The sequence below is a fragment of the Lethenteron reissneri genome, chromosome 6 (genome assembly GCF_015708825.2).
Source record: "Lethenteron reissneri isolate LAM-NWPU_2019-01 chromosome 6, ASM1570882v1, whole genome shotgun sequence".
Lineage (NCBI taxonomy): Eukaryota > Metazoa > Chordata > Hyperoartia > Petromyzontiformes > Petromyzontidae > Lethenteron > Lethenteron reissneri.
The window spans coordinates 2470467-2493403 of record NC_083784.1 but is presented as its reverse complement, the minus strand read 5'-3'; the positions used below and the strand labels follow the sequence as shown (position 1 = coordinate 2493403).

Genomic DNA, 22937 nt, shown 5'->3' with positions numbered 1-22937 from the left:
CCACTCGCGACTGCCAATCCAATGAGCTCAAGCGAAACCCATGAGAGGAATGAGGTTTTTTTTTTTCGCGCGAAAAAAAATATTTAAAATTAACGAGCAAAACCCAAAGAGAAACGAGCGGCAACAGTGCACGCGTACAGCCGATACGTTTCATCCCAGATGCGGTGTGCGTGCCATTTTTAGAAGTTTACTGAAATTCATCGGGGGTTTGGATCGCATTAAGTGCTGCAAAAACGCAAACGAGTCCAACCAACATGTGCACGCACGCACACACACACGGAGCAGCATGCACGGAGAAAGAAACACGCACCCTTGATACAAGCGTGCTTCACATGCACACGCACGCACACCCGTGCAGACACTCGCACCGCGACAACAGCCCGCGAATACATATGTACACGAACGCACACACAAGGCAAAGATCATCCGATAGCCTTAAGGGGCTCTTGAAGCAAGTGCGTTAGCGAGCGGCGATGAAGGCCGGCGTGACACAAAAGGTGGTGAGTGGCCAGCATCGCGTCCGGCCACCTTTCTCTCCCCAAGGCTAATGTTAACACACCACACCAGGTACTAGTTTAAGGCTGAGTCGACCTAGGGGACGCCCAGGAACGCTTCACATACTCGTCCCCGGGTGTTGTCCATGAGCGGGAATCGAACTCGGCTCGCCGGGTTCGTAGCGCACCCACGCTCACCGCTGCACTACCGCGTTCACGAACACACACACATGCACACACGTGGAGGAAGACACACGCGCACGCATGTGCACACACCAGACGGCAGACAGGCACAAAGCGTGGGGGAGAGGGAGGTGAAGCGAGCGGTGGGGGGGTGGCAGCAGCAGGGGTGGGTGGGGGGGCGCAGTGGGATGGGACTGAGCTGCTGAAGAGGAGGAGGAGGAAGGGGGTAGGGGCATTTGCCTTATATGGCGCCGGGGGTGATGTAATGGTAGGGCTTAACAGCCGAGCGCTTGTTTGAGAATTGATTTGCTCATTGTTTTGCTGGGAAGTACCCGGCGGCAGCGGCCCGCTTGGAAAACTTCGCCTCCGAGCACGGCCAATTCGGCAATGTTCAGAGTTGTTTTTTTTCATCGAAGCGTTCGCGGCGGCGGAGGATAACTTGGGGGGGGGGGGGGGGGGAAACATTTTGTTTATCTCCGACAAAACAAACCATGGACGGAGGGGCAGAGTCACGCCGGAGATGAGACGCACGGATCAGCCCTGCAATCTCTCTGCGTCCATCTCGCTTGCGCCAAGCAATGTAATTAATCGTGGTAGCCGGGGGGGTGTCTCTGCACCGAGCGTAGCGGCCGGAGTTGGGCTCGCGTCGATCGAGCGACGAGGAAAGCCTTTCCCTCCGTGAAGAGACGATGCACACCGAGAGGCACATCGACTAGGCAAGGCTCGTCGTCCCACGCGCCGCAAGCGACTCGGAGGAGGAATGTAGTGAATGACCGGTGAATGAAATTCACCGGACGGTTTCCGGATTTGCGCAAGGACGCTTTGCAAAAGTGAGTAAGAGCGCCCTTCGCGTCGCGTTCATCCGTTTGCTCGTTCGTCGTGTCTATTCTTCGTGGTCCGGTGTGCGTGCGCGTCCTCTCCAGGCTGCTGTCCGTTTCCAGGGTCACGCGTTAACGCGGGGCCCGGGTAACGTGAGCTGTCACGGCGGAGGAGAGCGAGCGAGAGCGCACGCGGCTCGCTCGCACACGCAGCGCGTCGAGCGCCCGATGTTGTAAGCGCGTGTTGCACGCTCGCTGTGGCGCTAGAGGCGAGCCAACGATGAGACGGACGAATGGTCCTCTGGCAGGCAGCTGTCAATGTTGGTGATGTCAGTGTCGTCGCTCAGCTTAAAGTTCAATAAATTAGCGGATGTTGTCGCTTTTCGTCATTTGCTTCTTAAGATGGAGACATTGCACTTGTTCCTCGAGTATCTCACTTGACAGCCAACTCAATGCCATGACCACACCGTATTGACACAGACATCGGGCTGAACGTGCAACAGGACAATGATACCACAAGAGCGTCCGTAAGCGTTTGTGTATTTACTCTCTGCACGATCAGAAGCGAGGGGGGGGGGGGTGCCGTGGTGCAATGGTCAGCACATTGAACTTTGCAGACCAATCCAGAGTTTGCAGGTTTCATCTCTCGGCGCAACGGTGCAAGCTCCTTAAATCCCCCGCTGCTTTGTCCACCCAAAGTGTAATTGTGCGCATCGCGACTAGTTAAACGTCGGGTCTCGTGCGATGGGGATCAAGCGTGGGTATATTGCTATCTCACCCAAGATGTTGTACGTGGCAAACTTTACCAATTGGCTGTTGTGTCGGGGTTTAACGCGACACATTTGCATTTAACGCGATCTAACCCGAAAAAAAAAACTTTGGTACGTATATGAATCGCGAAATCCTACGTGTTAAACTCATCCAATGTGTCTGGCCAGGATGGAAGAGTAGGCCAATACCCCCGATGGATAACCCGTAGGACTCTTTCTCGTGGAAGCTCCTTCACGCCGGCAGAGGTGTAAGCAAAGCGACTGCACGGTGTGCACTTTTTACCTTTTACCGAATTGCGGATGGCAAAGTGGACAACAACAACAATGACGACAATGACGACGGTGCCCGTTGCGTCTGGCACACAAACGCTCGAGGGGCCCTGCGGGGAACGTTATCGTTGACAAAATCCACTTCCAACAAAATCGCTCCACTTCGCCACCACAAAGTTGGAACGGCGGGGGTGGGGGGCAAATTCTTCGCACACAGCAGCAGCCGTGACCCCCACCGCTTCGCCGAACCCCCCCCACCGCCCCCTGTGCCCTCTCTCCCTGACCTCCATCAATGCGTTTTTTTCAACGCGGCGACGCTCGGGCACAGCGAGGCTCAACCTCGGCCCCCTTTGTGAGCGCCCAGGATTAAAGCGATGCAAACGAACGCGATGGACAACGTAGCCCCCCGCCCCCCCCTCCCCCCATTCGCAGTGTGGCACAGAGTTCGTGGATTTGTCATCATTTGTGCCGATTTATTTAGGAACACCGCCACGGTGCACTGTCCTCTTGACGGTGAGCACGATGGACTTCCCATGCAGAATTTGTCGCTTCAGTTCACCCAGCAGCACAAGTGGGTTCACCACCACAGCAAGTCGACTGATCAGCGGGCACCGCGCGTATGTACGTTGAACTCCTTTTGCAACGTACGTAGCCAACCGTGCTTATCGGAGGTGTGTGGGTAAGAAAAACAAACTGAACACAGACAAAAAGCCGTTCTAAAGAAACGAGTTCTTTGTGGCGAGGTAAAGCGTGCAACCCCTTGCAAGACGTCTACCCGGCACGCAAGAGTAAGACAAATATTCTCCAGCGGGCCTTGTCGCGAAGTCGTGGGGCCTTGCCGTCAGCAGCGATGAGGCTAGAGAGACATCGCAGGGCGGCGCATGCCGTTTATTGCCAATTAACCTTTGACTCGAGAGAGAGTCTCGGCCGAGGCGCAAGACACTCTTTGAGCACGATCCCGGCGCACTGGGATGTTTGGCCAACACGCACTGGGATGTTTGGCCAACACGCACGGTGTTTTAGCTACGTGTGGAAGGAAACCGGAGATGCCGGAGAAAACCCATCGTGCGTGGTAGGGCGGGGGGGTTAACACTCGGCACTATAATCTCCTGGCCACCTCCTTCGCATCACGCGCCTACAGCAACCTGGAAAGTTCACGTGGTCACCCGAACAAGTACTAACTGGGCTCAACTTGCGCTTAGCTTCCGAGACATGATGAGATCGGGCGCTGTTGTTTTGTCCGATGGATTTGGCCAACGCACTTTAGTCGATGGATAACAGCAAATCTGTCTCGGTTCTTTTCAGCGACTCTATCTCGATTCTTTGGAACCTATGCAATAGGCAGCAGATGAGTAATTCGACCGTGGCCATTAGAACAGCGACACGCATCTCCAGGCAGTTGAATAGCGAGGTGGATGTGTAACCTGCAAACACAATGTTATCGGCTGTGCCAGTCATAGGCCTCAGTCTATTAGAGTGAAGACATGCACGTGGTGTGGCGCAAGCCGCAGCACCATTTCACTACAAGCCAGCACGGGGACAGCGCAACGGTGTAACGGTGTCCATGAACACCCCAATTATCACCTTGAGGTCCTCCTAAAGGTCTTGTGTTTTAGGGTCCTCACCGAGACCTTGCCACTGGTCCACTGGTCCACTTGCACCTGACCTTCTGACCTTTCCAAGCACCCCCCCCCCCTGCCGTGGTCCGGTGGCCACATGTTTGTTAGAGCGCAATTATTTTTCGGCCCAATTTGCTCGTCAATGATTTACGGAGCGCGGCAAAATTGCAACGGCGAAGCGCTGGGCCGTGGCACCGCTCAAAACGTCGGAGGGTCGACAGCCACGAATGCAGAGCTTCTTGCTCTCATTCGTGCGTGGATGGGTGGTTTTTTTTTCTCCTTCGGCGAACTCCACCAGGGGTCAGACTGATCAGAATTGTTTATGTATTTACGTGCAAGGGTAGCCCTGTGCTGCACGGGGAGGGTTTGGGCTGAGCCCCCCTACAGCCGAAGCCCTCGCCACCTCTCCTGCCGAAATCTCAGCCCCCCACCCCCTCTTCCGCATTCCCATAGTTGATTAAGCGATGTGCATCGCAGCCTTTACTCGTGTACACGGGTTGGGGAGAGCCTGCGAGCGAGCGCGGAATGCATGACAAACGAAAGGAGAGGGCAGCGTTACTCATTCTGATTAGCGTTTAACATTTGTTTAAAATGCGTTTAACATTTGTTTAAAATGCGTTTAACATTTGTTTAAAATGCGTTTAACATTTGTTTAAAATGCGTTTAACATTGACTGTGGTGTGCACCCCCACCCGGAGTTTTTGTACGGGGCCCCCCCCCCCCACAAAGGTCACGCTCCAGGACCGGACCGGGGTTGCGTTCGCATTACTGTTGCGATTTTGTCCACTGAAACAAAATTGTGTTGTTTTGACTCTCGAGAAAACACAAAGTCCAAGCGATTTCCAGGCTAAATGAGCGGCGAGGCCATTGGTGCCAGTGCTGGAAACGCCACCTTCTCGTGACGGGGGTGGGTATATCCACACGACAATCACCGCTGTTCTTCCCTACAAAAGTGGCACCTATTTTATCCTACCCAGGAGGAAAGATGATGATGTGCTAAGTCAACCCCCAAGCAGCGTTTGAAACTCGCCTCCTTCCCAATTACGAGCTGTGCCACTCCAACCTCTGAGCCACATGGCCGGTTGTAGAACATTGCCTTGCACCGAAACTCACCCAACACACGTGATAAAGCCTTGCAAGTCAATCAGCCCGCACTCCTAGGTCCCTACATGCCTAACCAAAGGACACGGCCTGATTGAGGGTTCGTGGCCTCTCCCGTAACGCGTATTGCTTGACAAAACACTCTAAACCAACAACCTCGCGGATTTGGATTCGAGAGAAGCCAATTTGTCTTCTTGGACACTGGCGTCCTGGGAAGTGAGCGAAATGAGCAGGAAAGGGAAACAACGAAAAATAATTACGTACACTTCATAAGCCGGAGCGCGTACGAGGCATGTGGAACTCGTGATTCTCTGCGCGCGTTGTATATGTACGTGCACCTAGCCTGGCACAAGCGCCGTGGTGGCGTCGACGGCACTTCGTGGCGAACGGCGGTTGCTGCGAGAGGTCTTTGTGGACATATTTGAGAACAGTCAGTGAATGTTACTCCTGAAGATAATTGTTATTGATCGAGTCGATTACTTATAGAACCATTTGTCAAACGCACTGCTCGGTGAAAGCCTCCACGCATGCTGTTGGTTGTGAGGATTCTTTGACCATACTTCACCACGCCGTTCAGGTTCATGAAGGTGCGCGGGAAGTTGTGGGGGTGGGGGGGGGTGATGACGGTAGCCGTGGCCGCGAGTCGAACTCGGGCGACCAAATTCAGAGCACAAGTAAGCGAACCCCATGGACTGTTTAACTAGGGGGGCATGAAGTGGCAATTCGTGTGTACGGAGCCGGAGTTCGTGTGTATGGAGCCGGAGTGTGTCGGCGGACTGTCGGTGGGAAGGATAATCCATTACACAGCAACAGCCGTGCGACAGGCACAACGGCAAAGGCTGCAAGGTTAGACGGGCAGTGCTGTAAACCTCCTTGATGTTACACAAATACATCAGCTCGCGTACGGGACCCGCAGACACACGAGACAAAGATCCCCCGCGTAGCCTGTAACAGACTATTGGGGGTAAGTGCTGTTAGCGAGCACCTATGAAGGCCGGCACAGCACACGACGGGGTGGGTGGGTGGCCAGCACCACGCCCGGCCGCCTTTGTCTCCCCAGTGGCGATATTTACACACCGCACCAGGTACTCATTTTCGGCTGAGTCGACCCAGGGGAGGAACCGGTTCCGATATCTGTCACCGGCGTTGGCCGCGAGCGCGAATCGAACCCGGGTCGCCAGGTCGGTGGCGTGGCGCTCACCGCTACGCAACCGCTCCCCACGGACACACAAAGAGCACACGCGTGCTCGCCCATATGCGAGTGCGTTTACAAGCGCGCGCACGTTTTGAGCGGCTAACGCGCATTTAATAAGCGGGCAACTAAAAAGCGCGCGGCGCATGTGTCGACCGAATCGCCGCGGCGATCAAAGCGAATCATGACATCACCGGCGGCCTGAATGGGCCTGTCACTCAGCAAGTGCCGCCACCGTCTCTCGCGAACGACACACGGGGAAGGGGGGGGAGTGTGGGGAGGGGGGGGCATTCCCGCTGCCGACCCCCCCCCAACTCGCACCCCACCCCGAGCCCTGAGCCACACGATCCGGGTCTCGCCCCTCGACTTCGCAAGCGAGCGCGGGGCACAGAGAGAGCGCCGATCAAAAGCGAACGCTGAAAGATAAATGTGCGTGAACGAGGGGCGGCGCGGTTTCCAGTTCACCTGCAGCGTACGCGGCTTTCTTATTTTCACGCTCGTTTTTTGTCTCCTTCCCATCCTGCGTGTGTTTTTTTTAATAATGGGTAATACTAGCAGGGTCACAAAAACAAATTGTCCACAAAGCAAAACATTGTTGGTCGGCGTTTTATTCTCTCTCTCTCTCCTCTGTCTTTTGCTCCTTTTTTTTTAGGCGACGATAATTTTACAAACTTCAGAATGTGTCCAAAAGCCCTTCGGCAGGGGGGGTGGGATGGGGGCTCAATATCCGGTTACTTGTTTAGTCTAAAAAATGGGAGAGTAACAAAAATGTGACAAAAGCTATGGAGACCGGAATCCGTAATTTCTGCGCGCGTGCCCCCGGGGAGAGGACAGACGCAGCGCAATGAGCCACGGTCTCGACTCTGTGTCCTCCCGGCGGCCACTGGCTTCAGACGTACTACTCATTTGCCCGGAATGTTAATGGGGACACATCAAGACCACAAAGATGTGATGTGGCCAGAGAGAGAGAGAGACAAAGCGAACAGCGAGAGAGGAGCGGGGGGGGAACGCCTCGGTGTTTATTAAATTGTTATTTTCTTGCGTAAATATTAGCTCAGAAACATTATGTCCAGCACGCGAAAGCACGCTTGTGTTTTTTTTACGAAGACGTTCAATTATCGAAAGAATGCGACCAATGGTGCTTTTATTTTAATATTAACCTATTTTGAGAGAAAAAAAGTTGTTGGGGTCAAAGTCAAGTTTGTTAGTTTTGCCTTTAAATGTAGTGGACATGTTCACGTTATTCAATTAATGGCCAAGTCTTCAAAACACAAACACCACACACACACAACAACAACGACGACAACCGCCATTCGTCACTAAGTGGCGGTGACGTCACCATCACTTGTACCAGGCTATGTGCACGTTGAGGCCACGTGTAGTGTCGAACACCCACTGGCAGGAGGTCATAGGACAGACCCAGGCGCTATGGGTTGACTGACTGAGATGACTGGCCGATGCACCACCTATGCCCCTACTGTGACCACACAAAGATAAAGATCCCCCGTATAGCCTTAACAGACTGTAGGGGCAAGTGCTGTTAGCGAGCACCTATGAAGGCCAGAACGGTACACGAACGAGGGGGTGGGTGGCCAGCACCACGCCCGACCGCCTTTGTCTCCCCAGTGGCGATGTTTACACACCGCACCAGGTATTCATTTAAGGCTGAGTCGACCTAGGGGAGGCCCAGGTCCGGTTCAGATAATCGTCACTGGTGTTAGCCGTGAGCGGGAATCGAACCCGGGTCGCCAGGTTCATAGTGCAGTGCTCTAACCGCTACACTACCACTCTACTACTGTCCGTGTGTGTGTGTCACACACACACGGACACACGCGGAGGTATTTCTACGTGAAGCGCATTTACTAAACCCCGCCTCGTAATGTAATCGCCAAAACGGTGTTCCCCAACCAGCTACCCACAGCAGGAATTCTCACAAAGTCAAGAATTATTTTCGCATCAAGTACGACAACGTCACTCTTAAGCGTATATCAGCAGCACAGGCTTGTGATGCCCACCAGCTGAAGTCCCAAGGTTGGCGGTTATATTGTCGGCTGGCAAAGAGTAAGAAAGCTCTCCCAAAGGAGGCAGTTGTTGTTGTTGTTAGAGGACCACATAAGACCGTGTAATCTTAAACTACTATTTAATAATTTACCAGGTAAGGCCTACTGAGCTATATAGTTCTTTCTTTCACGAATGATAGCTCCACATGGTGTCTTATCACGTGGAAATTCATAGCGGCCAAATGCTCTGAACGCATGTTGATTCTAAATGTCGAGGGAAAAATCGTAGGACCCGGAGAAAAAATCCACGTGACCACGGGGAGAACACGCAAACTCCAACTATACAGCAGGCGTCAGGGTTAGGGTCGAACCCACGACCTCCTGCATACCAGGCGAGGGAGTTAACATCTCCTAGCCACCGTGGCGCCCCATGTGATTGGGTTCACCCTGCGTTATGTCTCCACGCATGAATCCTTGAGACCATGAACACTGTGTAGTCTCCAAAAGAATGTGCGAATAAAAATATGCAATCTGTTCGATATCTCCTCGGGATTCATAACACAATTGCGTATTACCCTCATTGTGCCAATACGCCGTTGAGTATCAACGGGTTTTTTTTTCTCAAGCAATTGTGGCGTCTCAATAGCATGACATTCGCCAGCCTCTCTGAAGTAAATCATGTGATGGATTACAAATTCTGAGCAAGTTTCTACATTTTCAAAATGGAAAAAGCCTTAAAACTGTTCCTAGCACATTCACCACAACATGTGGTCAAGCAAATTTGTAATCAAGTGTAACGTAATTGATTAAAATACACTTCTGCCAAAGATTCACAATCACTTGTAATTGAATATACAACATAAGCATTCAGAAATTGCCTGGAAATTACTCCGGTTATTAAGAAGTAATTACGGTGGCTTGGGGCGGGCGGGCAGGGAGAGATTGGGAGCAAAGCATGAACCCCAAACTTGCAATCCCATATACGTCCGGCTTTAGCGTCATCAGCATGACCATTTCCTCTACTCTTCTGGGTGGAAAAATAATAAAGGATGCTTCTGGTTGTAATGGTTAGCACACGGAACTTGTCAACCCAGAGGTCGCCAGGGCAATTCACCTTCTTGGTGCAACGGTCAAATAAATGGTGCCAAGCTCCTTCAGCCCCACCGCCCCCCGCTCGCTTCTTTTCACCCGGCAGCAAGCATGGGTGACGCCACGGCTAGTCGATCGGCAGGTCGGAGTTGGGTGCAGGAAAGTCACGTGGGTGCGCTTCCCACCACGTTCCGAGACGTCTCGCCGGCACGGGAAGAGTTTGCCAAATACCCTCCACTGGAGGGGCTCTAGTGAGCTCCCGTTAGTGGGCACCCTCTGGTGAGCTCCTTATCGTGAGCTCCCTCTAATGAGCTCCCCCTAGTGCAGGCCCTGTTGGCATCAGTGGCCTGAGAGAGAAGCTGCAGGGCTGCACCTTCACGTTCTGAAATTAGGAGGAGAGACACAAACCAAAAACGAATAAGCCCATAAACAATTCTGTCTCACCATCATCAACGCGAGCATTATCCCCAACTCCCGAGGGAGGCATTTTTGTTTGCAAGTTTTTGTTTGGCTTTATTGCATCTATAAAACGGTTTCCTACCCCCCCTCCACTCCACCCACCGAGAAGAGGGTTCTGGACCGACCGCCCGTAGATGACGAGCGGATGTGGTTGGTGCGGAATAAAATGGGCAAGAGCAGGGAGCGGGCGAGGGGGGAGTAGGATCTGTGCAGTGGCTGCCAGCCAAAGGGGCCCCAGCCCGGCTGCCCCAGCCCGTCTGCCCCAGCCTGGCTCCCCCAGCCCGGCTGCCCCAGCCCGGCTGCCCCAGCCCGTCTGCCCCAGCCCGGCTCCCCCAGCCCGTCTGCCCCAGCCCGGCTGCGCGGGGTTTGGGTTTTATTGATGATCCGTCGTCCCCGCTTTGTCCCCCGTGTGCGGAGCGACCTCCATCTCAACCCAGCCTCCCCCCCCCTCCCCACCCACACCGCCCCCCCCTCCCCACCCACACCGCCCCCCCCCTCCCCACCCACACCGCCCCCCCCTCCCCACCCACACCGCCCCCCCCCTCCCCACCCACACCGCCCCCCCCTTCCGTCTGCTATCTTCGGCCCTCGGCTCATTTTTCACGCGCGTCTTCCTCCATTAATTCACTTCGCGTCTTTACAGTTGTTGCTCTGGCGAGTGTTTTTTGTCGTAAAACAGTTTTTCTTCGGCTTTTGTGCCCGCCTGATTTTGATGGTGCCCGTGTCGCAAAGCCGGGGTTGATACGACGGTTCGAGTCGTTACGTTTCATTTAATAAAGGAGACTCTTCGTCCCACTAGTCTTGGTTATGATACAGGGTTCAGAGGGCAAACATCCACGTCAATGTACAATCGTTTGTAAGCAGGCTGAGCCCGTCCATCTCACGACACTTGGTTTCACCGGTTTAATCACGGGTGGCTGAAACACCAGATTCAAACTTAGGTTGTGTGCGTGTACGTTGACATTCTTTGCGCACCGGACGTAGCCAACCGTGCTAATCGGAGGTGCGGGGGAAGGACAGCAAACTAAACACGCAAAAAGTAGTTACAACTAATATAAATACTCTTTGGTTCTTTCGGTAAAGTCACGTAGGTATAAAATAAAATAAATCACGACGTTTCGGGCGCAACACAAGCTTCCGTCATCAGGTGGGAAAGCTGATGACGGATGCTTGTGTTGTGCCCGAAATGTCGTGATTTATTTTATTTTATACCTACGTGACTTTACTGAAAGAACCAAAGAGTATGGATTCCTTCCGTCACGAAAGCTTCAAATCTATATTAACTAAGACTGCGATGCATGCATTGCATCACGTGTGTAACAACCGGATGCTTTTCGATGGTATATGTTGTATGGGTGGGTTGTGTTAGTCCAGTGACCTGATGTCGATACCCAGACATGGCTAACATCCTGTGGTAACATCTGAACCAATCTGCATTGACCAGCGCACTGAAGTAGAGTATTGTGTGGTCAAAAACAACCCGCCCGGACCCACATGGTGAAGCATTCATCCAGCAGTGGACTGACAGCCGTAAAATGATACATCATTGCATAGGTTGCCATATCACGTGTTAATGTCACCCTTGCGGGCACTAGAAGGCACGACCATTCGCCATAATGTAAACCAGTGGGGTTCTTAACCTGGGGCATCTCGCACCCCCTGGCGGTGCGAGATGCCCTTTCTGAGAACCAAAGGGGGTGGCGAGGCTGCAGTCAAGGTGAAGAACCACTGATGTAAACGAATGTACCGTCGGATAGAATGACAACCCTGAATCGTGACGTTATTCATGAAGGTCACCTCAGGGGGAGGTGAATAATGATATTACCCTATTTCGATTTAAAGCTTTCGTGACTGCAGGGATTCATCTTCTTGGTTCTTTCGGTAAAGTTACTTAGAAGGGAAATAATAAAATAATAAATAAACCATAATAAAATAAAATTCTCACGACGTTTCGGCCACAACGGCTGCTTGTGTTGTGGCCGAAACGTCGTGAGAATTTTATTTTGTTTTATTTTTATTATTTTATTATTTCCCTTCTAAGTGACTTTACCGAAAGAACCAAGAAGATATTACCCTATTCGCAGGTATCCGCATTTGCTGACTTAGCTCACGAGCGGGTGCCCTTCCCATGCCATCCCATGACGCAAGGTTGACACACGGCAGCCAAGCTCGAGTGTGCGATGAGAATCGCGCACCGCGTGCGACGATCTCAGGCGAGTCACTTCCCAGTGTGGTCCCTTCAATGGGCAGCGCTGTGCGTCTAGCAGCCAACACGTTCCCCCCCTGCCCTGTTGGATGCCCTTAGCCCGCTATCGTATGTATTCAAGAGGCAAAGTTAGAGAGGGCGAAAAGACTCCCAAGTGCACGGGGCACCTTTGAAAACGATAAGAACCCTCCACCATCATTTGTTTCAAATTACATTTAAACCGCATTTTTTTGTTCTCGAACACACTTTTTTCCCCTCCCTCCCCTTCCCTCTAATTCAATTTCCCACTCGTTCCTCTTCAACAAACCTTAAAACTCATTTCTCATTATCGGCAACATTCGTCACGTCCACAGCGAGCCACCCTTTCCCCTTCCAGGACCGCGAAGCGAACGAGCTCACGTCCATCTCCCACAATCCTCTCCCACCTCCTCGCCTCCTCGCCAGTCCTTCATCTCTCTACCCCCCTCCCCCCCTTCAGCAAGCCCCCCCCCCGCACCCCACTCCTAACGTACCCCAACTAGCCGCAACCCCCCATCCCACCACCAACCCTGCACCCCGCGCTCTACCCCCTGCTTGCTGGGCTGGTGCCACAGATGAGATCATGGGCCAGGCATTTTCTGCTCTTACTCTCCTGCCCCCCCCTCCAACCCCCCCCCCCCCCACCAACTCACTCTCCCCACCCCATCTCAATGCGACTTCAAGTGCCTGCTGTCTCTGGCAGGTCTGTCCCTGCTAGGTGTCTCTAGTAGGTCTGTCTCTCAGGCAAGCCAGCAGCACCACGTGGGACTCTCTTCACGTGATCCTGTAGCCCATGGCACAAAAGGGAAAACAATTCACTCTCTCTCTCCCTTCTTCCCCTCCATCCCCGTCTCCTCCACTCCTTGAGGAATTTCAGAATCCGACAAGACTTACGTTTCGGATCCGTTCAAGTTACTACGCGGGGTTAGTGGGGAGGAGGTGGGGTTGGTGGGGGAGTTATTTTACAGCGTTGCCCTCCAAATGTTCTTGCGTTGCGCCTCTCGCGTACCGCACTCGCACTCCCCTTTGAGCAGCCGCGACGCTCGGCTGCTCCCGCGCCTTGAAAAACAAATTACAAAATTAAACTGAAAGCAGACGGTGCAGGGATCTCCTTGTGCCTGCCATCGTCGACTCGGTGTGTAAGCAGAGCCGTAGTTTGGAACAAACACGCTCGTCAAGCGTCAAGCGGCAACGTTAATCGACAACATTGGCGGTGGTGAGAAAGTGTACTTGACGGTCCTGCTTTTCCATCGACACAAACTAAGAAAGATAAAGGAATGAGTAGGAAGACGAAGGATTTACGCCGCTGCTGCTGCTGCTGGTACATGGTGGTGAGCGGACTAGAGCACAGATGGGGGTGAGCGCTAAAACAATGGACTTAATCATCCCCAAGGCAAGCGACGTGCCGTCGCCAAATCGTGACGCGGTAACCCGGAATGTCGCAGTTTTCCTGCGCAGTTAGAAGCCAAACGGTTTTGATTAGCTTCAAAGCCCTCAATCGCGTCATTATGCACCGGCGAAGGGAACGACGACTTTGATTGTTCAAAGCTGACGAGCGGCACTCGCCGGGGTCTGGCACCGACCTCGACGTCGACTCCGCGAGGCTTCGACTCAAGGGGGGACCTCGGAGCCGAGTGAACAAAAAACCACGACCGGACGTCTGCGGGGGGGGGGGGGAGGGGGGGTGGGATAGAGCTTTGTAGCTCATCGGATTCCCTCCAGGATAAATAAAAAATATTGAGATTATGAGTGTGACCAGCGGCCAAATGCAACGATGGGAAGCAATACAGATAATGAGAAAAGGAAAAAAAACGCGCACCGTACACATTGTGCACACATCGCTGCATTCCATTAAGTTGATGTCACTTCATTTTTGTACTGTATGTTGAACTTCTTTCACACCGTACGTAGCCAACTATGCTAATCGGAGGCGCGCGGCAAGGAAAACTAAACACAAAAAAACTGTTCTAAAGAAATTCGTTTTCAATCTAGATTTTAAAGTTCAGAGCTCCAGCGGTTTCATAATATCGGGAAGAGCGTTCCAGGACGGCTGCAGAAGCAGCGCATCTGAAAGCGCCGCGCGATGCGGTGACACCACCGTCTGCGATCGGTCGCCACGATCACCACGGTCACGAATTTTACAAATTCCACAAGGACAGAGGCGAGCGTGCTTCCTTGATACGGTGTGCGCTCCGCGTGTATGTACGCACTGTGTTTTGCGAATGACATGTGTTGCGTGCCCGGCTCTCTGCGACTCGCACAGAACAGTATTTCTTTTGTCTCGGGCGCTTGGGAGGGAGGTTTGCAGAATTATTCCGGTTGCGTCTTAGGCAATTACAGAATAATAGTGTTCTCAACACCTTAGTCACGGAAAGGCAAGATACCCGTGCAAAGCCTGAACGGACGCGCTACGCTTTTGTTAATTTTTGCCGTGAGGCTTCAAATTAGCCAAAACTAAAAACCAGATGGGAGATTTCCACCCGCCCACCCCCCGCCAACCACAACTGCCCTATAAACCTCCGTGACACAATAAGTACGCCCTCCCCACACACACACACACTCATCAGCGGCACTCGCACAAGAACAAATTTCCTTACGATTATTTTATTATTTTACATATTCTTCCCCTCCCTTTGCTTCCTTGGACGAATGTTGACCGACCGCGCGCGTGCGTAACGTGCCGGGTTGCGTGCCGGGTTGCGTGCCAACGGTCTGCCTGCTACAAACCCCCCGACGGTGAATGATCGCAAGGCCACTCAACAAAAAAACTCCCCACGGATTTGTGCTGTTGGTAGATCTGGCTAGTCCATTGGTCAGCTGTGCTCACCGCTGCGTCAGCTTGGGTGGGCCAGCGATTGTGTGGCCATTTGTTAAATCTGTCAGGGCATTATTCCCGTGAAGTATAATGTCTGAAATATATCAAGTTCAAGAAGGTGAATGCGATGGTGGGCTACTCACCGCATTTCCAATTTATATTATTATTCAAATTTAAATGTATGGTACTCAAATTTATTTTGTACATTTCAAAATAAAAGGCATTTATTCAGATAAAGTCACTTGGGAACAATGATAGGATGGAAAAAGTAGTATATGTCCTTCCAGAAAAAAAATCATGTAATTCATAACAGGAGACGAAAATATAAACTCATTCAATTTACGTGTTCTGAGTCAAAATAAACTGATCTCAATTGGAACTCACCTCTGACCAAATCACCCAGAATGTGCCCAACCTCATCAAATCTGGAAAGCTAAGCAAATGTTGAGCCTGCTGCAGTGTTCTTGGATGGGTGACCACCATGAGGTATTACAGGCTGCTGCGAGTCTAGATTGTCAACAGAAAACAGCAAACTCTAAAATACGTTTTGAATCAAAGAACTATTGACCCTAGAGGTACCATCTGTCGTTAGCGACTGCACTACGAGCATGGCAACCCGAGTTCAATTCCTGGCCACGGTTAACTTCACCGGCGAGTGATCCCCCTCCATTTTAGGCTTCAGGTTTTATGTTGAATTTTGTCGGAGGTAAAACCCAATGGGCAATAAATGCTCGTTTTCGATGGGGGACCTGGTTACACCGTAGAAACCTGGTTACAGCAAAAAACCAACACGCATCTTGAAGCAGTAAGAGACGAGGCTGTAGTGCCTGCAGCAAAAGTAGCGTGGAGATAAAAGTGAATTGCACTTAACGAGATACAGACGTTGTACATTTCTCCCGGTAGCCTCATTGCAATTTGTAATTTTTACACTTGACTTTTTTTCGTGACTTGCTGACACCACCCCTTTATTTTCCACTCGTATTGGTTGCTGTTGTTGATTGTATTAATTGCTGTTATAACTTTGCTGACCCGACCGACCGCCCGCCCCCCCTCCTGCCTGGACACCTCTGAAAAAGAGCTCCATCGCTCATCGGCTTCCTCCACGATAAATTTAGATTCTGATTCTGATCAAGCAAATGGTGAAAAGTGCACTCTATATTCTAAGGTTTCGGAGGCAACACAAGCGTGTGTTGCCTCCGAAACATCGTGATTTTTATTTTATTTAACTTTTATTAATTTTAATTTTTTACCTACGTGACTTTACTGAAAACCTAAGAATATGAATACTTGCAGTCAGGAAAGCTTCAAATCTAGAATTAAGTGCACTCTAGTTGCCCCCACCCCACGGCCCACACGCCGCCGATGGATGCTCACGCAGCAGAACCACGCACTCCTCCCCCCCACAACCGTTTCCACTGAGCAGTACGTACGTACACATGACGAACTTCTTTCGCACCGTACGTAAGCCAACCGTGGCTCATTGAAGGTGCGGATCAAGCGGGTACGGCCCTGCTCGGCGATTTGACGAACTGTCGTGATTCGAGATCGCGATCTAAACCAATACAGGCGGTCCCCCACTTTTAAGACATTACGCGTGGATTTTTATCCGGGTCCTCCAGTTTTTCCCTCCACATTGGCAGGTTGCTTCTGAAAAAGAGCTATGGTATGTAGCTCAGTGGGCCTTACCTGGAGAAAGAAAAAAAATCCTTTACTAGAAACTCCTTCGTAAATTGGACCCTATTTTCCCATCGCCAGTAGAAACAGAAGTAAACATCACCTGCTGATGTGTTTTATTTTTCCTTTTATCGGCCACATTTACCAGGGTTTAATATGGCCGATAAAAGGAAGAACAAAAGCTCCACGCCAAGTCACACCGGAAACCAGACCGACTCCAATCAAACGTGTTCGGGGTCGTGTCGGAAGATGCCGTCGTAAGTCAAGTTCCTGCTTCGTAAATTGATCCACAGTGGGGGTCATGCATATAAACGTCGTGAATGCGGGCCGTCGTAAATCCCCGGGGCGACGCGCCCGCAATGTTTCGTTGCCGCCGTCGAATTAACGGTGGCTCTCTCTGCTGCTGCTGCTGCTGCGACGATCCCTTCCCGTCCCGCGTGCCGAACGAGCAGGCTGAAGCGAGTGCTGGAGCAGGAGCGCTCGTACCAGCAGCGCAAGGAGGCGGAGCACGCGGCCAGCGCCAAGAGGCTCGGCGAAGACGCGTCCAAGCTGCGCGCCCTCGCCCTGCTCCTCGCCGACGAGCAGCAGGTAGCACGGCGCTCGCCCAACGCCCGGCCCGGCAGTCGTTCGCGCCCACGTATGTTTCGCGGGTCGTGGCAGCAAAATCCCATCGCGGTGGCGTACTATGCTCCCGCGACTATGCTCTTCCCCCACGCTCGCCAACGCCGGCACTGACCACCTCGTGCGATGCGCACACGCTCAAATAAAATAAACCCCCGCGACCGGTGTACTGTGGGGGAGCCCCTCTGCCAATAACAGGTTTGACGAAAAGGGCCGTGCGTGTATTTGATTTTGAGACGAAGGCAGCTGTAGCTCTCCGATGATTTTTGTGGTTTGTGCAGCAAGTTGCTCGCTCCACGCGCTCAGAGCTTCCTCAGGATATCATGCCGATCAACACGCAGTAGGACCCAAAACACACCGGATCGTTACACTTCCATTTTCTCAAAATCACGTACACGTATGGCCCTCTTGTCAGGATATTGCAGGATGAGGGCCCCCATCATCCGCGTTGATTTGAGCAAACTTCACCACACTGGCCAGAACGGGTTCATGAAGGTGGGGGGGGAGCATACACGTGGGAGTACAGCACAGTACAACAATTGATTTCTGCTGGCCACAACGGAGCCGCACGGCATCCTATACCAACCTACAAATGGTGGTCGCCCATCCAAGCTACCGGGCTCAACCCCGCCTAGGAAACCAGAGTATCCTGGTAACACTGAAAGAGCCACACCACTACATGAAATAATCCATTGATGTACTGCCATCATACTGCCATCTCCTGGCCATGTTGGAACCAGAGCTTATACCAACTGGTGTTCCCAGGCAGTCTCCTTCATCCAAGCGCTAACCAGGCCCAAAGCCTGCTGAGCATACTGTAACTCAGTTGTAGAAAGCATCGGTAGGGGAGCATACGGATGATCGGACCTTTCCTGACACTTGGCCGTTTCAACAATGAGCAATTAAGTCCATTGAAAGTTAGAAGGAACTTTATATTTAACCAAGAGGTCACAGGGTACCAGATGGTCGCCTTGGTGCCACATGTTTAGCATGCCAATTGCCAAAAAATGCAAGTGTTATTCCGATGAATGTAGAAAAAAGGAGTCATATCACGTATTTATAGTTCTTCCATACCATGAAGTGCCTGGTCTTCATGTGCACCTGTAAGTTCACGTCATCGTGTACTCTTGGAAGGCTAGGAGGCCCTCCATACCCACGCGCACGTGGACTTCACGTGCGCTCGCAGGGCTTGGCGTCTTCCGACCGATCGCATCATTCGCTGACGCGCCGCCGCTGTTTCCGTTTCAATCCGCGGTGCGCGAGCGCAGAGCTCCAACGAGGAGCTCCGCCAGAGGGAGCAAGAGGTGCGGGACCTGTCCCTGGAGCTGGCGCAAGCGCGAAGCCGCGTGCACGAGGCGGCGCGCACGCAGCAGGAGGAAAGCGGACGTGCGCAGCGCCTGGAGGCCGAGTTGGAGGAGCAGACCACGCGCTTCTACCAGGTCCGGTTGCCACCAACGGGCTTTGTTCATATCAGCGACTGCTGATAATGTCACGGCCGTTGAGCAAAGGACCAAAAAATGCGAAGGGGCCCACGATGACACCGCTGTCAACCCGTATATTCTTGCACAGGGAAATTGAGTTTTCAGGTCCATACAGCGTACAGATGTACAGACGTTTCGATAAGGGCAAAACATAATAATTGTCTATTTGTTTGTGTTTCTCCCTTGTGATGTGACTTTGTAGGGTGAACGTTGAGATTTATAAGGGCAATAAGGTCTGAATTGGGCTGTAATAAGGAAGGCACTGATAACAGGTTGACAGGTATGCGATGAACACAACCAATAATGATGATGATGGTGCAAGAGATAATAGAGTTAATGCGTTTCTTGACGTGAGAAAGGTTGGTTGTAAGTGCTTTGGAAAAGAGACGATAGGGGATAATTCCAAAGTTGTTTTGACCTGCAAATAATCCTCGCTTGCAAACGGTCGCTCAGCACAGTCACCGACAGCAGAAGCAGCGATGGCAGCAAAAAGACTTTATCGCACGTCGAAATCTCGCGACAACCCCCCCACAACTCTCACTGTTTTCAGGAGCACGAGGAGATGACGGCCAAGCTTGCCAACGAGGAGGCCCACGGGCGGCAGCTGAGGCAGAGGATGGCGGGGTTGGCGCAGCGCGTGGAGGAGCTGGAGGAGGCCAACCGGGGCCTGCAGAGGGCCGAGGAGGAGCTCAAGCGCGCCGAGGCCGAGATCAACGAGCTGCGGCAAGCGCAGGGCAACCAGGACGGGATGGCGGCCGAGCTGGAGACGCTGCGCAAGCGGCTCCTGGAGATGGAGGGCAAGGACGAGGAGATCCAGCGCGCCGAGGCGCACTCCAAGGAGCTGCGCGAGCGGCTGCAGGAGGAGGAGCGCCGCGGCGCGGAGCTGAAGGGCGAGGTGGGGCAGCTGCGGCAGCGGGTGGTGGAGATGGAGAAGGGCGAGGAGGCCCTCGGCCGCAACAGGGTGGAGTGCGAGCAGCTGCGGTGCGAACTGGAAAAGGAGCAGAAGCTCTCGAAGGAGCTCGGCGGGCAGCTGGAGGCCCTCAAGTGCCGCATGAGGGAGCTGGAGGCCATGGAGGGCAGGCTGAGCAAGACGGAGCAGGCCATGCGCGACGACCTGGCCAAGCTGAAGTCGTTCGCCATCGTGCTGGCCGATGAAAGGAAGACCACGGCCGAGAGGCTGAAGCAGGAGGAGCAGAAGCTCCAGGAGGTCACCAGGCGGATGAAGGACGAGCAGAGCAAAGTGAACGAGGTCACAGAGAAGCTCATCGACGAGAGTAAAAAGTCTCTGAAGATGAAAGCGGAGCTGGAGGAGAAAAATTCACTTTTATCCAAAGAACGCGATGAGCTCAAAAGCAAGCTGAAGGTGGAGGAGTCTCGAGCGAGTGAGCTCACGTCCAGGATGAGCAAGCTGAAGGACAGGTTAGCGGACATGGATGACGATGGGAACGATCGCGTGGGGATGAAGCCTTTGCTCTTCAATGCCAGATTAGCGAGGTGCGCGGACGACGACAGCAACAAGGTGATGGAGCTGACGCAGGAGATTGACAGGCTCAAGGCCCGCTTGAAGCAGCTCGAGGTGGTGGAGGATGACCTCATGAAAACGGAGGATGAGTACGACGAGCTGAAACGGCGCTACCGGAGCGAGCAGGACAAAGCGCAGCTCCTGTTCCAGCAGCTGGAGGAGGCGAAGACGCAGATCGCGCGGGGGAAGGCCGCCGAGAGAGGCGACCTGAGCAGTGCCGAGGAGCACGAATTCAGGGCGAGGCTACGCCAGGAGGAGACCAAGTCCAGCCACCTGGCCAGCGAGGTGCAGGCGCTGAAGGAGAAGCTGCACGAGCTCATGGCGGCGGAGGATCACTTGGCGCAGTTTCAGGATGACTTTGCGGCCGTGCAGAAGAGGCTCATGCAGGAGGAGAGCAGGAACCACGATTTCGCTGCTGAGGTCGAGAGCCTGACCAAAGAACTCGACCGATTCAAGCGGTACGGGCGCGCGCTGCGACCGAGCTTAAACGGCAGGAAGCTTATCGACGTCCCAGTGGCGACAGCCGCCGTGCAGACGGACGCCAGCTTGATGGACACGATGAACGGCGAGGAGGATAACGTGTCCTCGTTCATTCAGAAAACGATGCAGGAGGAAAACCACATCATGAGCAATCTTCGCCAGGAGAGGAAGAGCTTCGGCGACTGCCCATCGCTGCACGGGCGTTTCACCTCGACTTCAAGCGACATGAATCAGCGCAAGTCCTTCATTCCGTGGATAAAGAAGAGGGAACTTATTCAGCAAAACGGCGAGAACAAGCCACAGATGAATGGCCACGTGCCGCAGCACGGGGAGATGGTGCTGTCCCACAAACAGGGTCAGCCCCTCCACATCCGCGTCCGGCCCGACCACCAGCACAACACGGCCATGCTGGAAATAACGAGTCCCAGCACGGAGGACATCTCCTACACCACTACTGCCACCATCCCGACGTCCGGCTTGCAGAAACCAAGGATCACCATCCTGCCCAATTCTGCAATAATCTCATCGAGGGGCGGCCAAAGGCACAGCGTGGACAAGGCAACGGTGCTGGCGGCGCCGGAGCGAGCGTCGCCCGTGGTGATCGCGACCATCGCGCGCAACAGGTCGCCGGACAGCTCCGGCTCGTCCTCGCCCGAGCGGCCGTCCTCCCCCATCCAGATCGTGGCCATGTCGGCGACCGCAGACCACCTTCTCTCGCCGGAGCCCGTGGAAATCGTGGCGGGGAAGCCCACCATCTTCCGCGTGTCTCCGGAGAAGCCCACGGCTACGCGGACGCCATCGTTCAAAGCCCTCGGCTCGGGCAGCTCCATCATAACCACCGAGGACAACAAGATCCACATCCACCTGGGATCCCCGTACCGGCGGCAGCACGGCTCGCCGGCCGAGGGCGGCCACCCCGGCGGGCCCTCCGGTGCGGCCATCACGCTCGTGGCGACGGAAAAGAAGGAGATGATCGCCACGGGAACCATCCTGCGCAGGCCCGGAGGTCACGGCATGGCCAAAGGGTCACTGTCCGCCGCTGCCAGCAGCAAAGTGACCAGCAGCATCACGATCACGCCGTCCAGCGGAGGCAGCCAGCTCTCCAGAACCTCCCTGCCCTCGGTGAGTTTCTGTGCCGGTGGCGGGGAAATGTTTGCTCTTTAATGTCTCCTTCTGTATCGTGTGCAGTAGGGACAATGGGCAGGCTTGTTTTAATCCCACACCCCCCCCCCCCCCCCACACCAGCTTCTGTCCAACCAGCGATAAAAATGGACCGGGTCAGATAATGCTCGCCCGCTCGTATTCACCGTGGCTGGGATCAAACACATTTATCTGGGTTTATAGCACAGTGTCACAGCAGCTAATGACAACAACAACACCGGCTGCACCCTCAAGTACATAATATATCTCTATAAAGTGGCGTTCGTAATTAAATGCACCTTGAACTACTGTAATGGCCTTGAAGTAAAGCAAAATAATTAAATACGAGTTGAATAATAGGCATCATTAATAAATGGTGAAGGCCACAGCTAAGTAGGTACCAGCTAAAAAGCCAAAAGGCCAAATTAAACAGGTGCCATAATACAAGCGGTTGAGCCATGCATATTTGCTATTGCCGTATATTTTGCCATTTCCAAGTGTACACACGCTTCACACGCACACTCGCTCACTGCCGGGCACGCTCGTGTTGTGGCAACACGAGCGGGACATCACAGCACAAAGAAAATGTTTCCACATTTTTGCACCGTGGCATTGCAAGTAAAGTGTTTAGGCGTACTTTAGTATATTACAATATACTCAGTTTAACACGTAGGCTTCCGCGGCCAATATTATCCAAAGTAGAGGTTTTTTTGGTTAGATTGCGTAAATATGCTCACGTCGTTAAACCCGCTACCATCCGACACAGCCAATTAGTAAGGATTGTCTTGTAAACAAAACGTGTAAATTCGTTACTAGTACAGCACACCGGTGTGTTGGAGAGTAAACCCACAACATTTACAACATTTACAAGTCGAGGACGACGTTTCGCCAGTAATTACAACTAGCATCATCAGGTGACAGCTAGAATTGATTGGTGGCGGGTTTAAAGACGCGATTATATTTACGCAATCTAACACAAAGCTGA

The 22937-nt window shown here is 53.0% G+C and overlaps 2 protein-coding genes across 2 annotated transcripts in view; one reads left to right on the top strand and one right to left on the bottom strand.

Moving 5' to 3' along the window:
* The window catches only part of CMSS1 (cms1 ribosomal small subunit homolog), a 170452-nt gene that overhangs the window by 125450 nt on the left and 22065 nt on the right, over positions 1-22937 (bottom strand).
* LOC133353599 (filamin-A-interacting protein 1-like) overlaps positions 1-22937 on the top strand; it is a 128495-nt gene that overhangs the window by 88717 nt on the left and 16841 nt on the right. The window contains 3 exon segments of the mRNA XM_061569968.1: positions 17161-17296; positions 18598-18768; positions 19361-21934. Coding sequence (XP_061425952.1) covers positions 17161-17296; positions 18598-18768; positions 19361-21934 — 2881 coding nt within the window.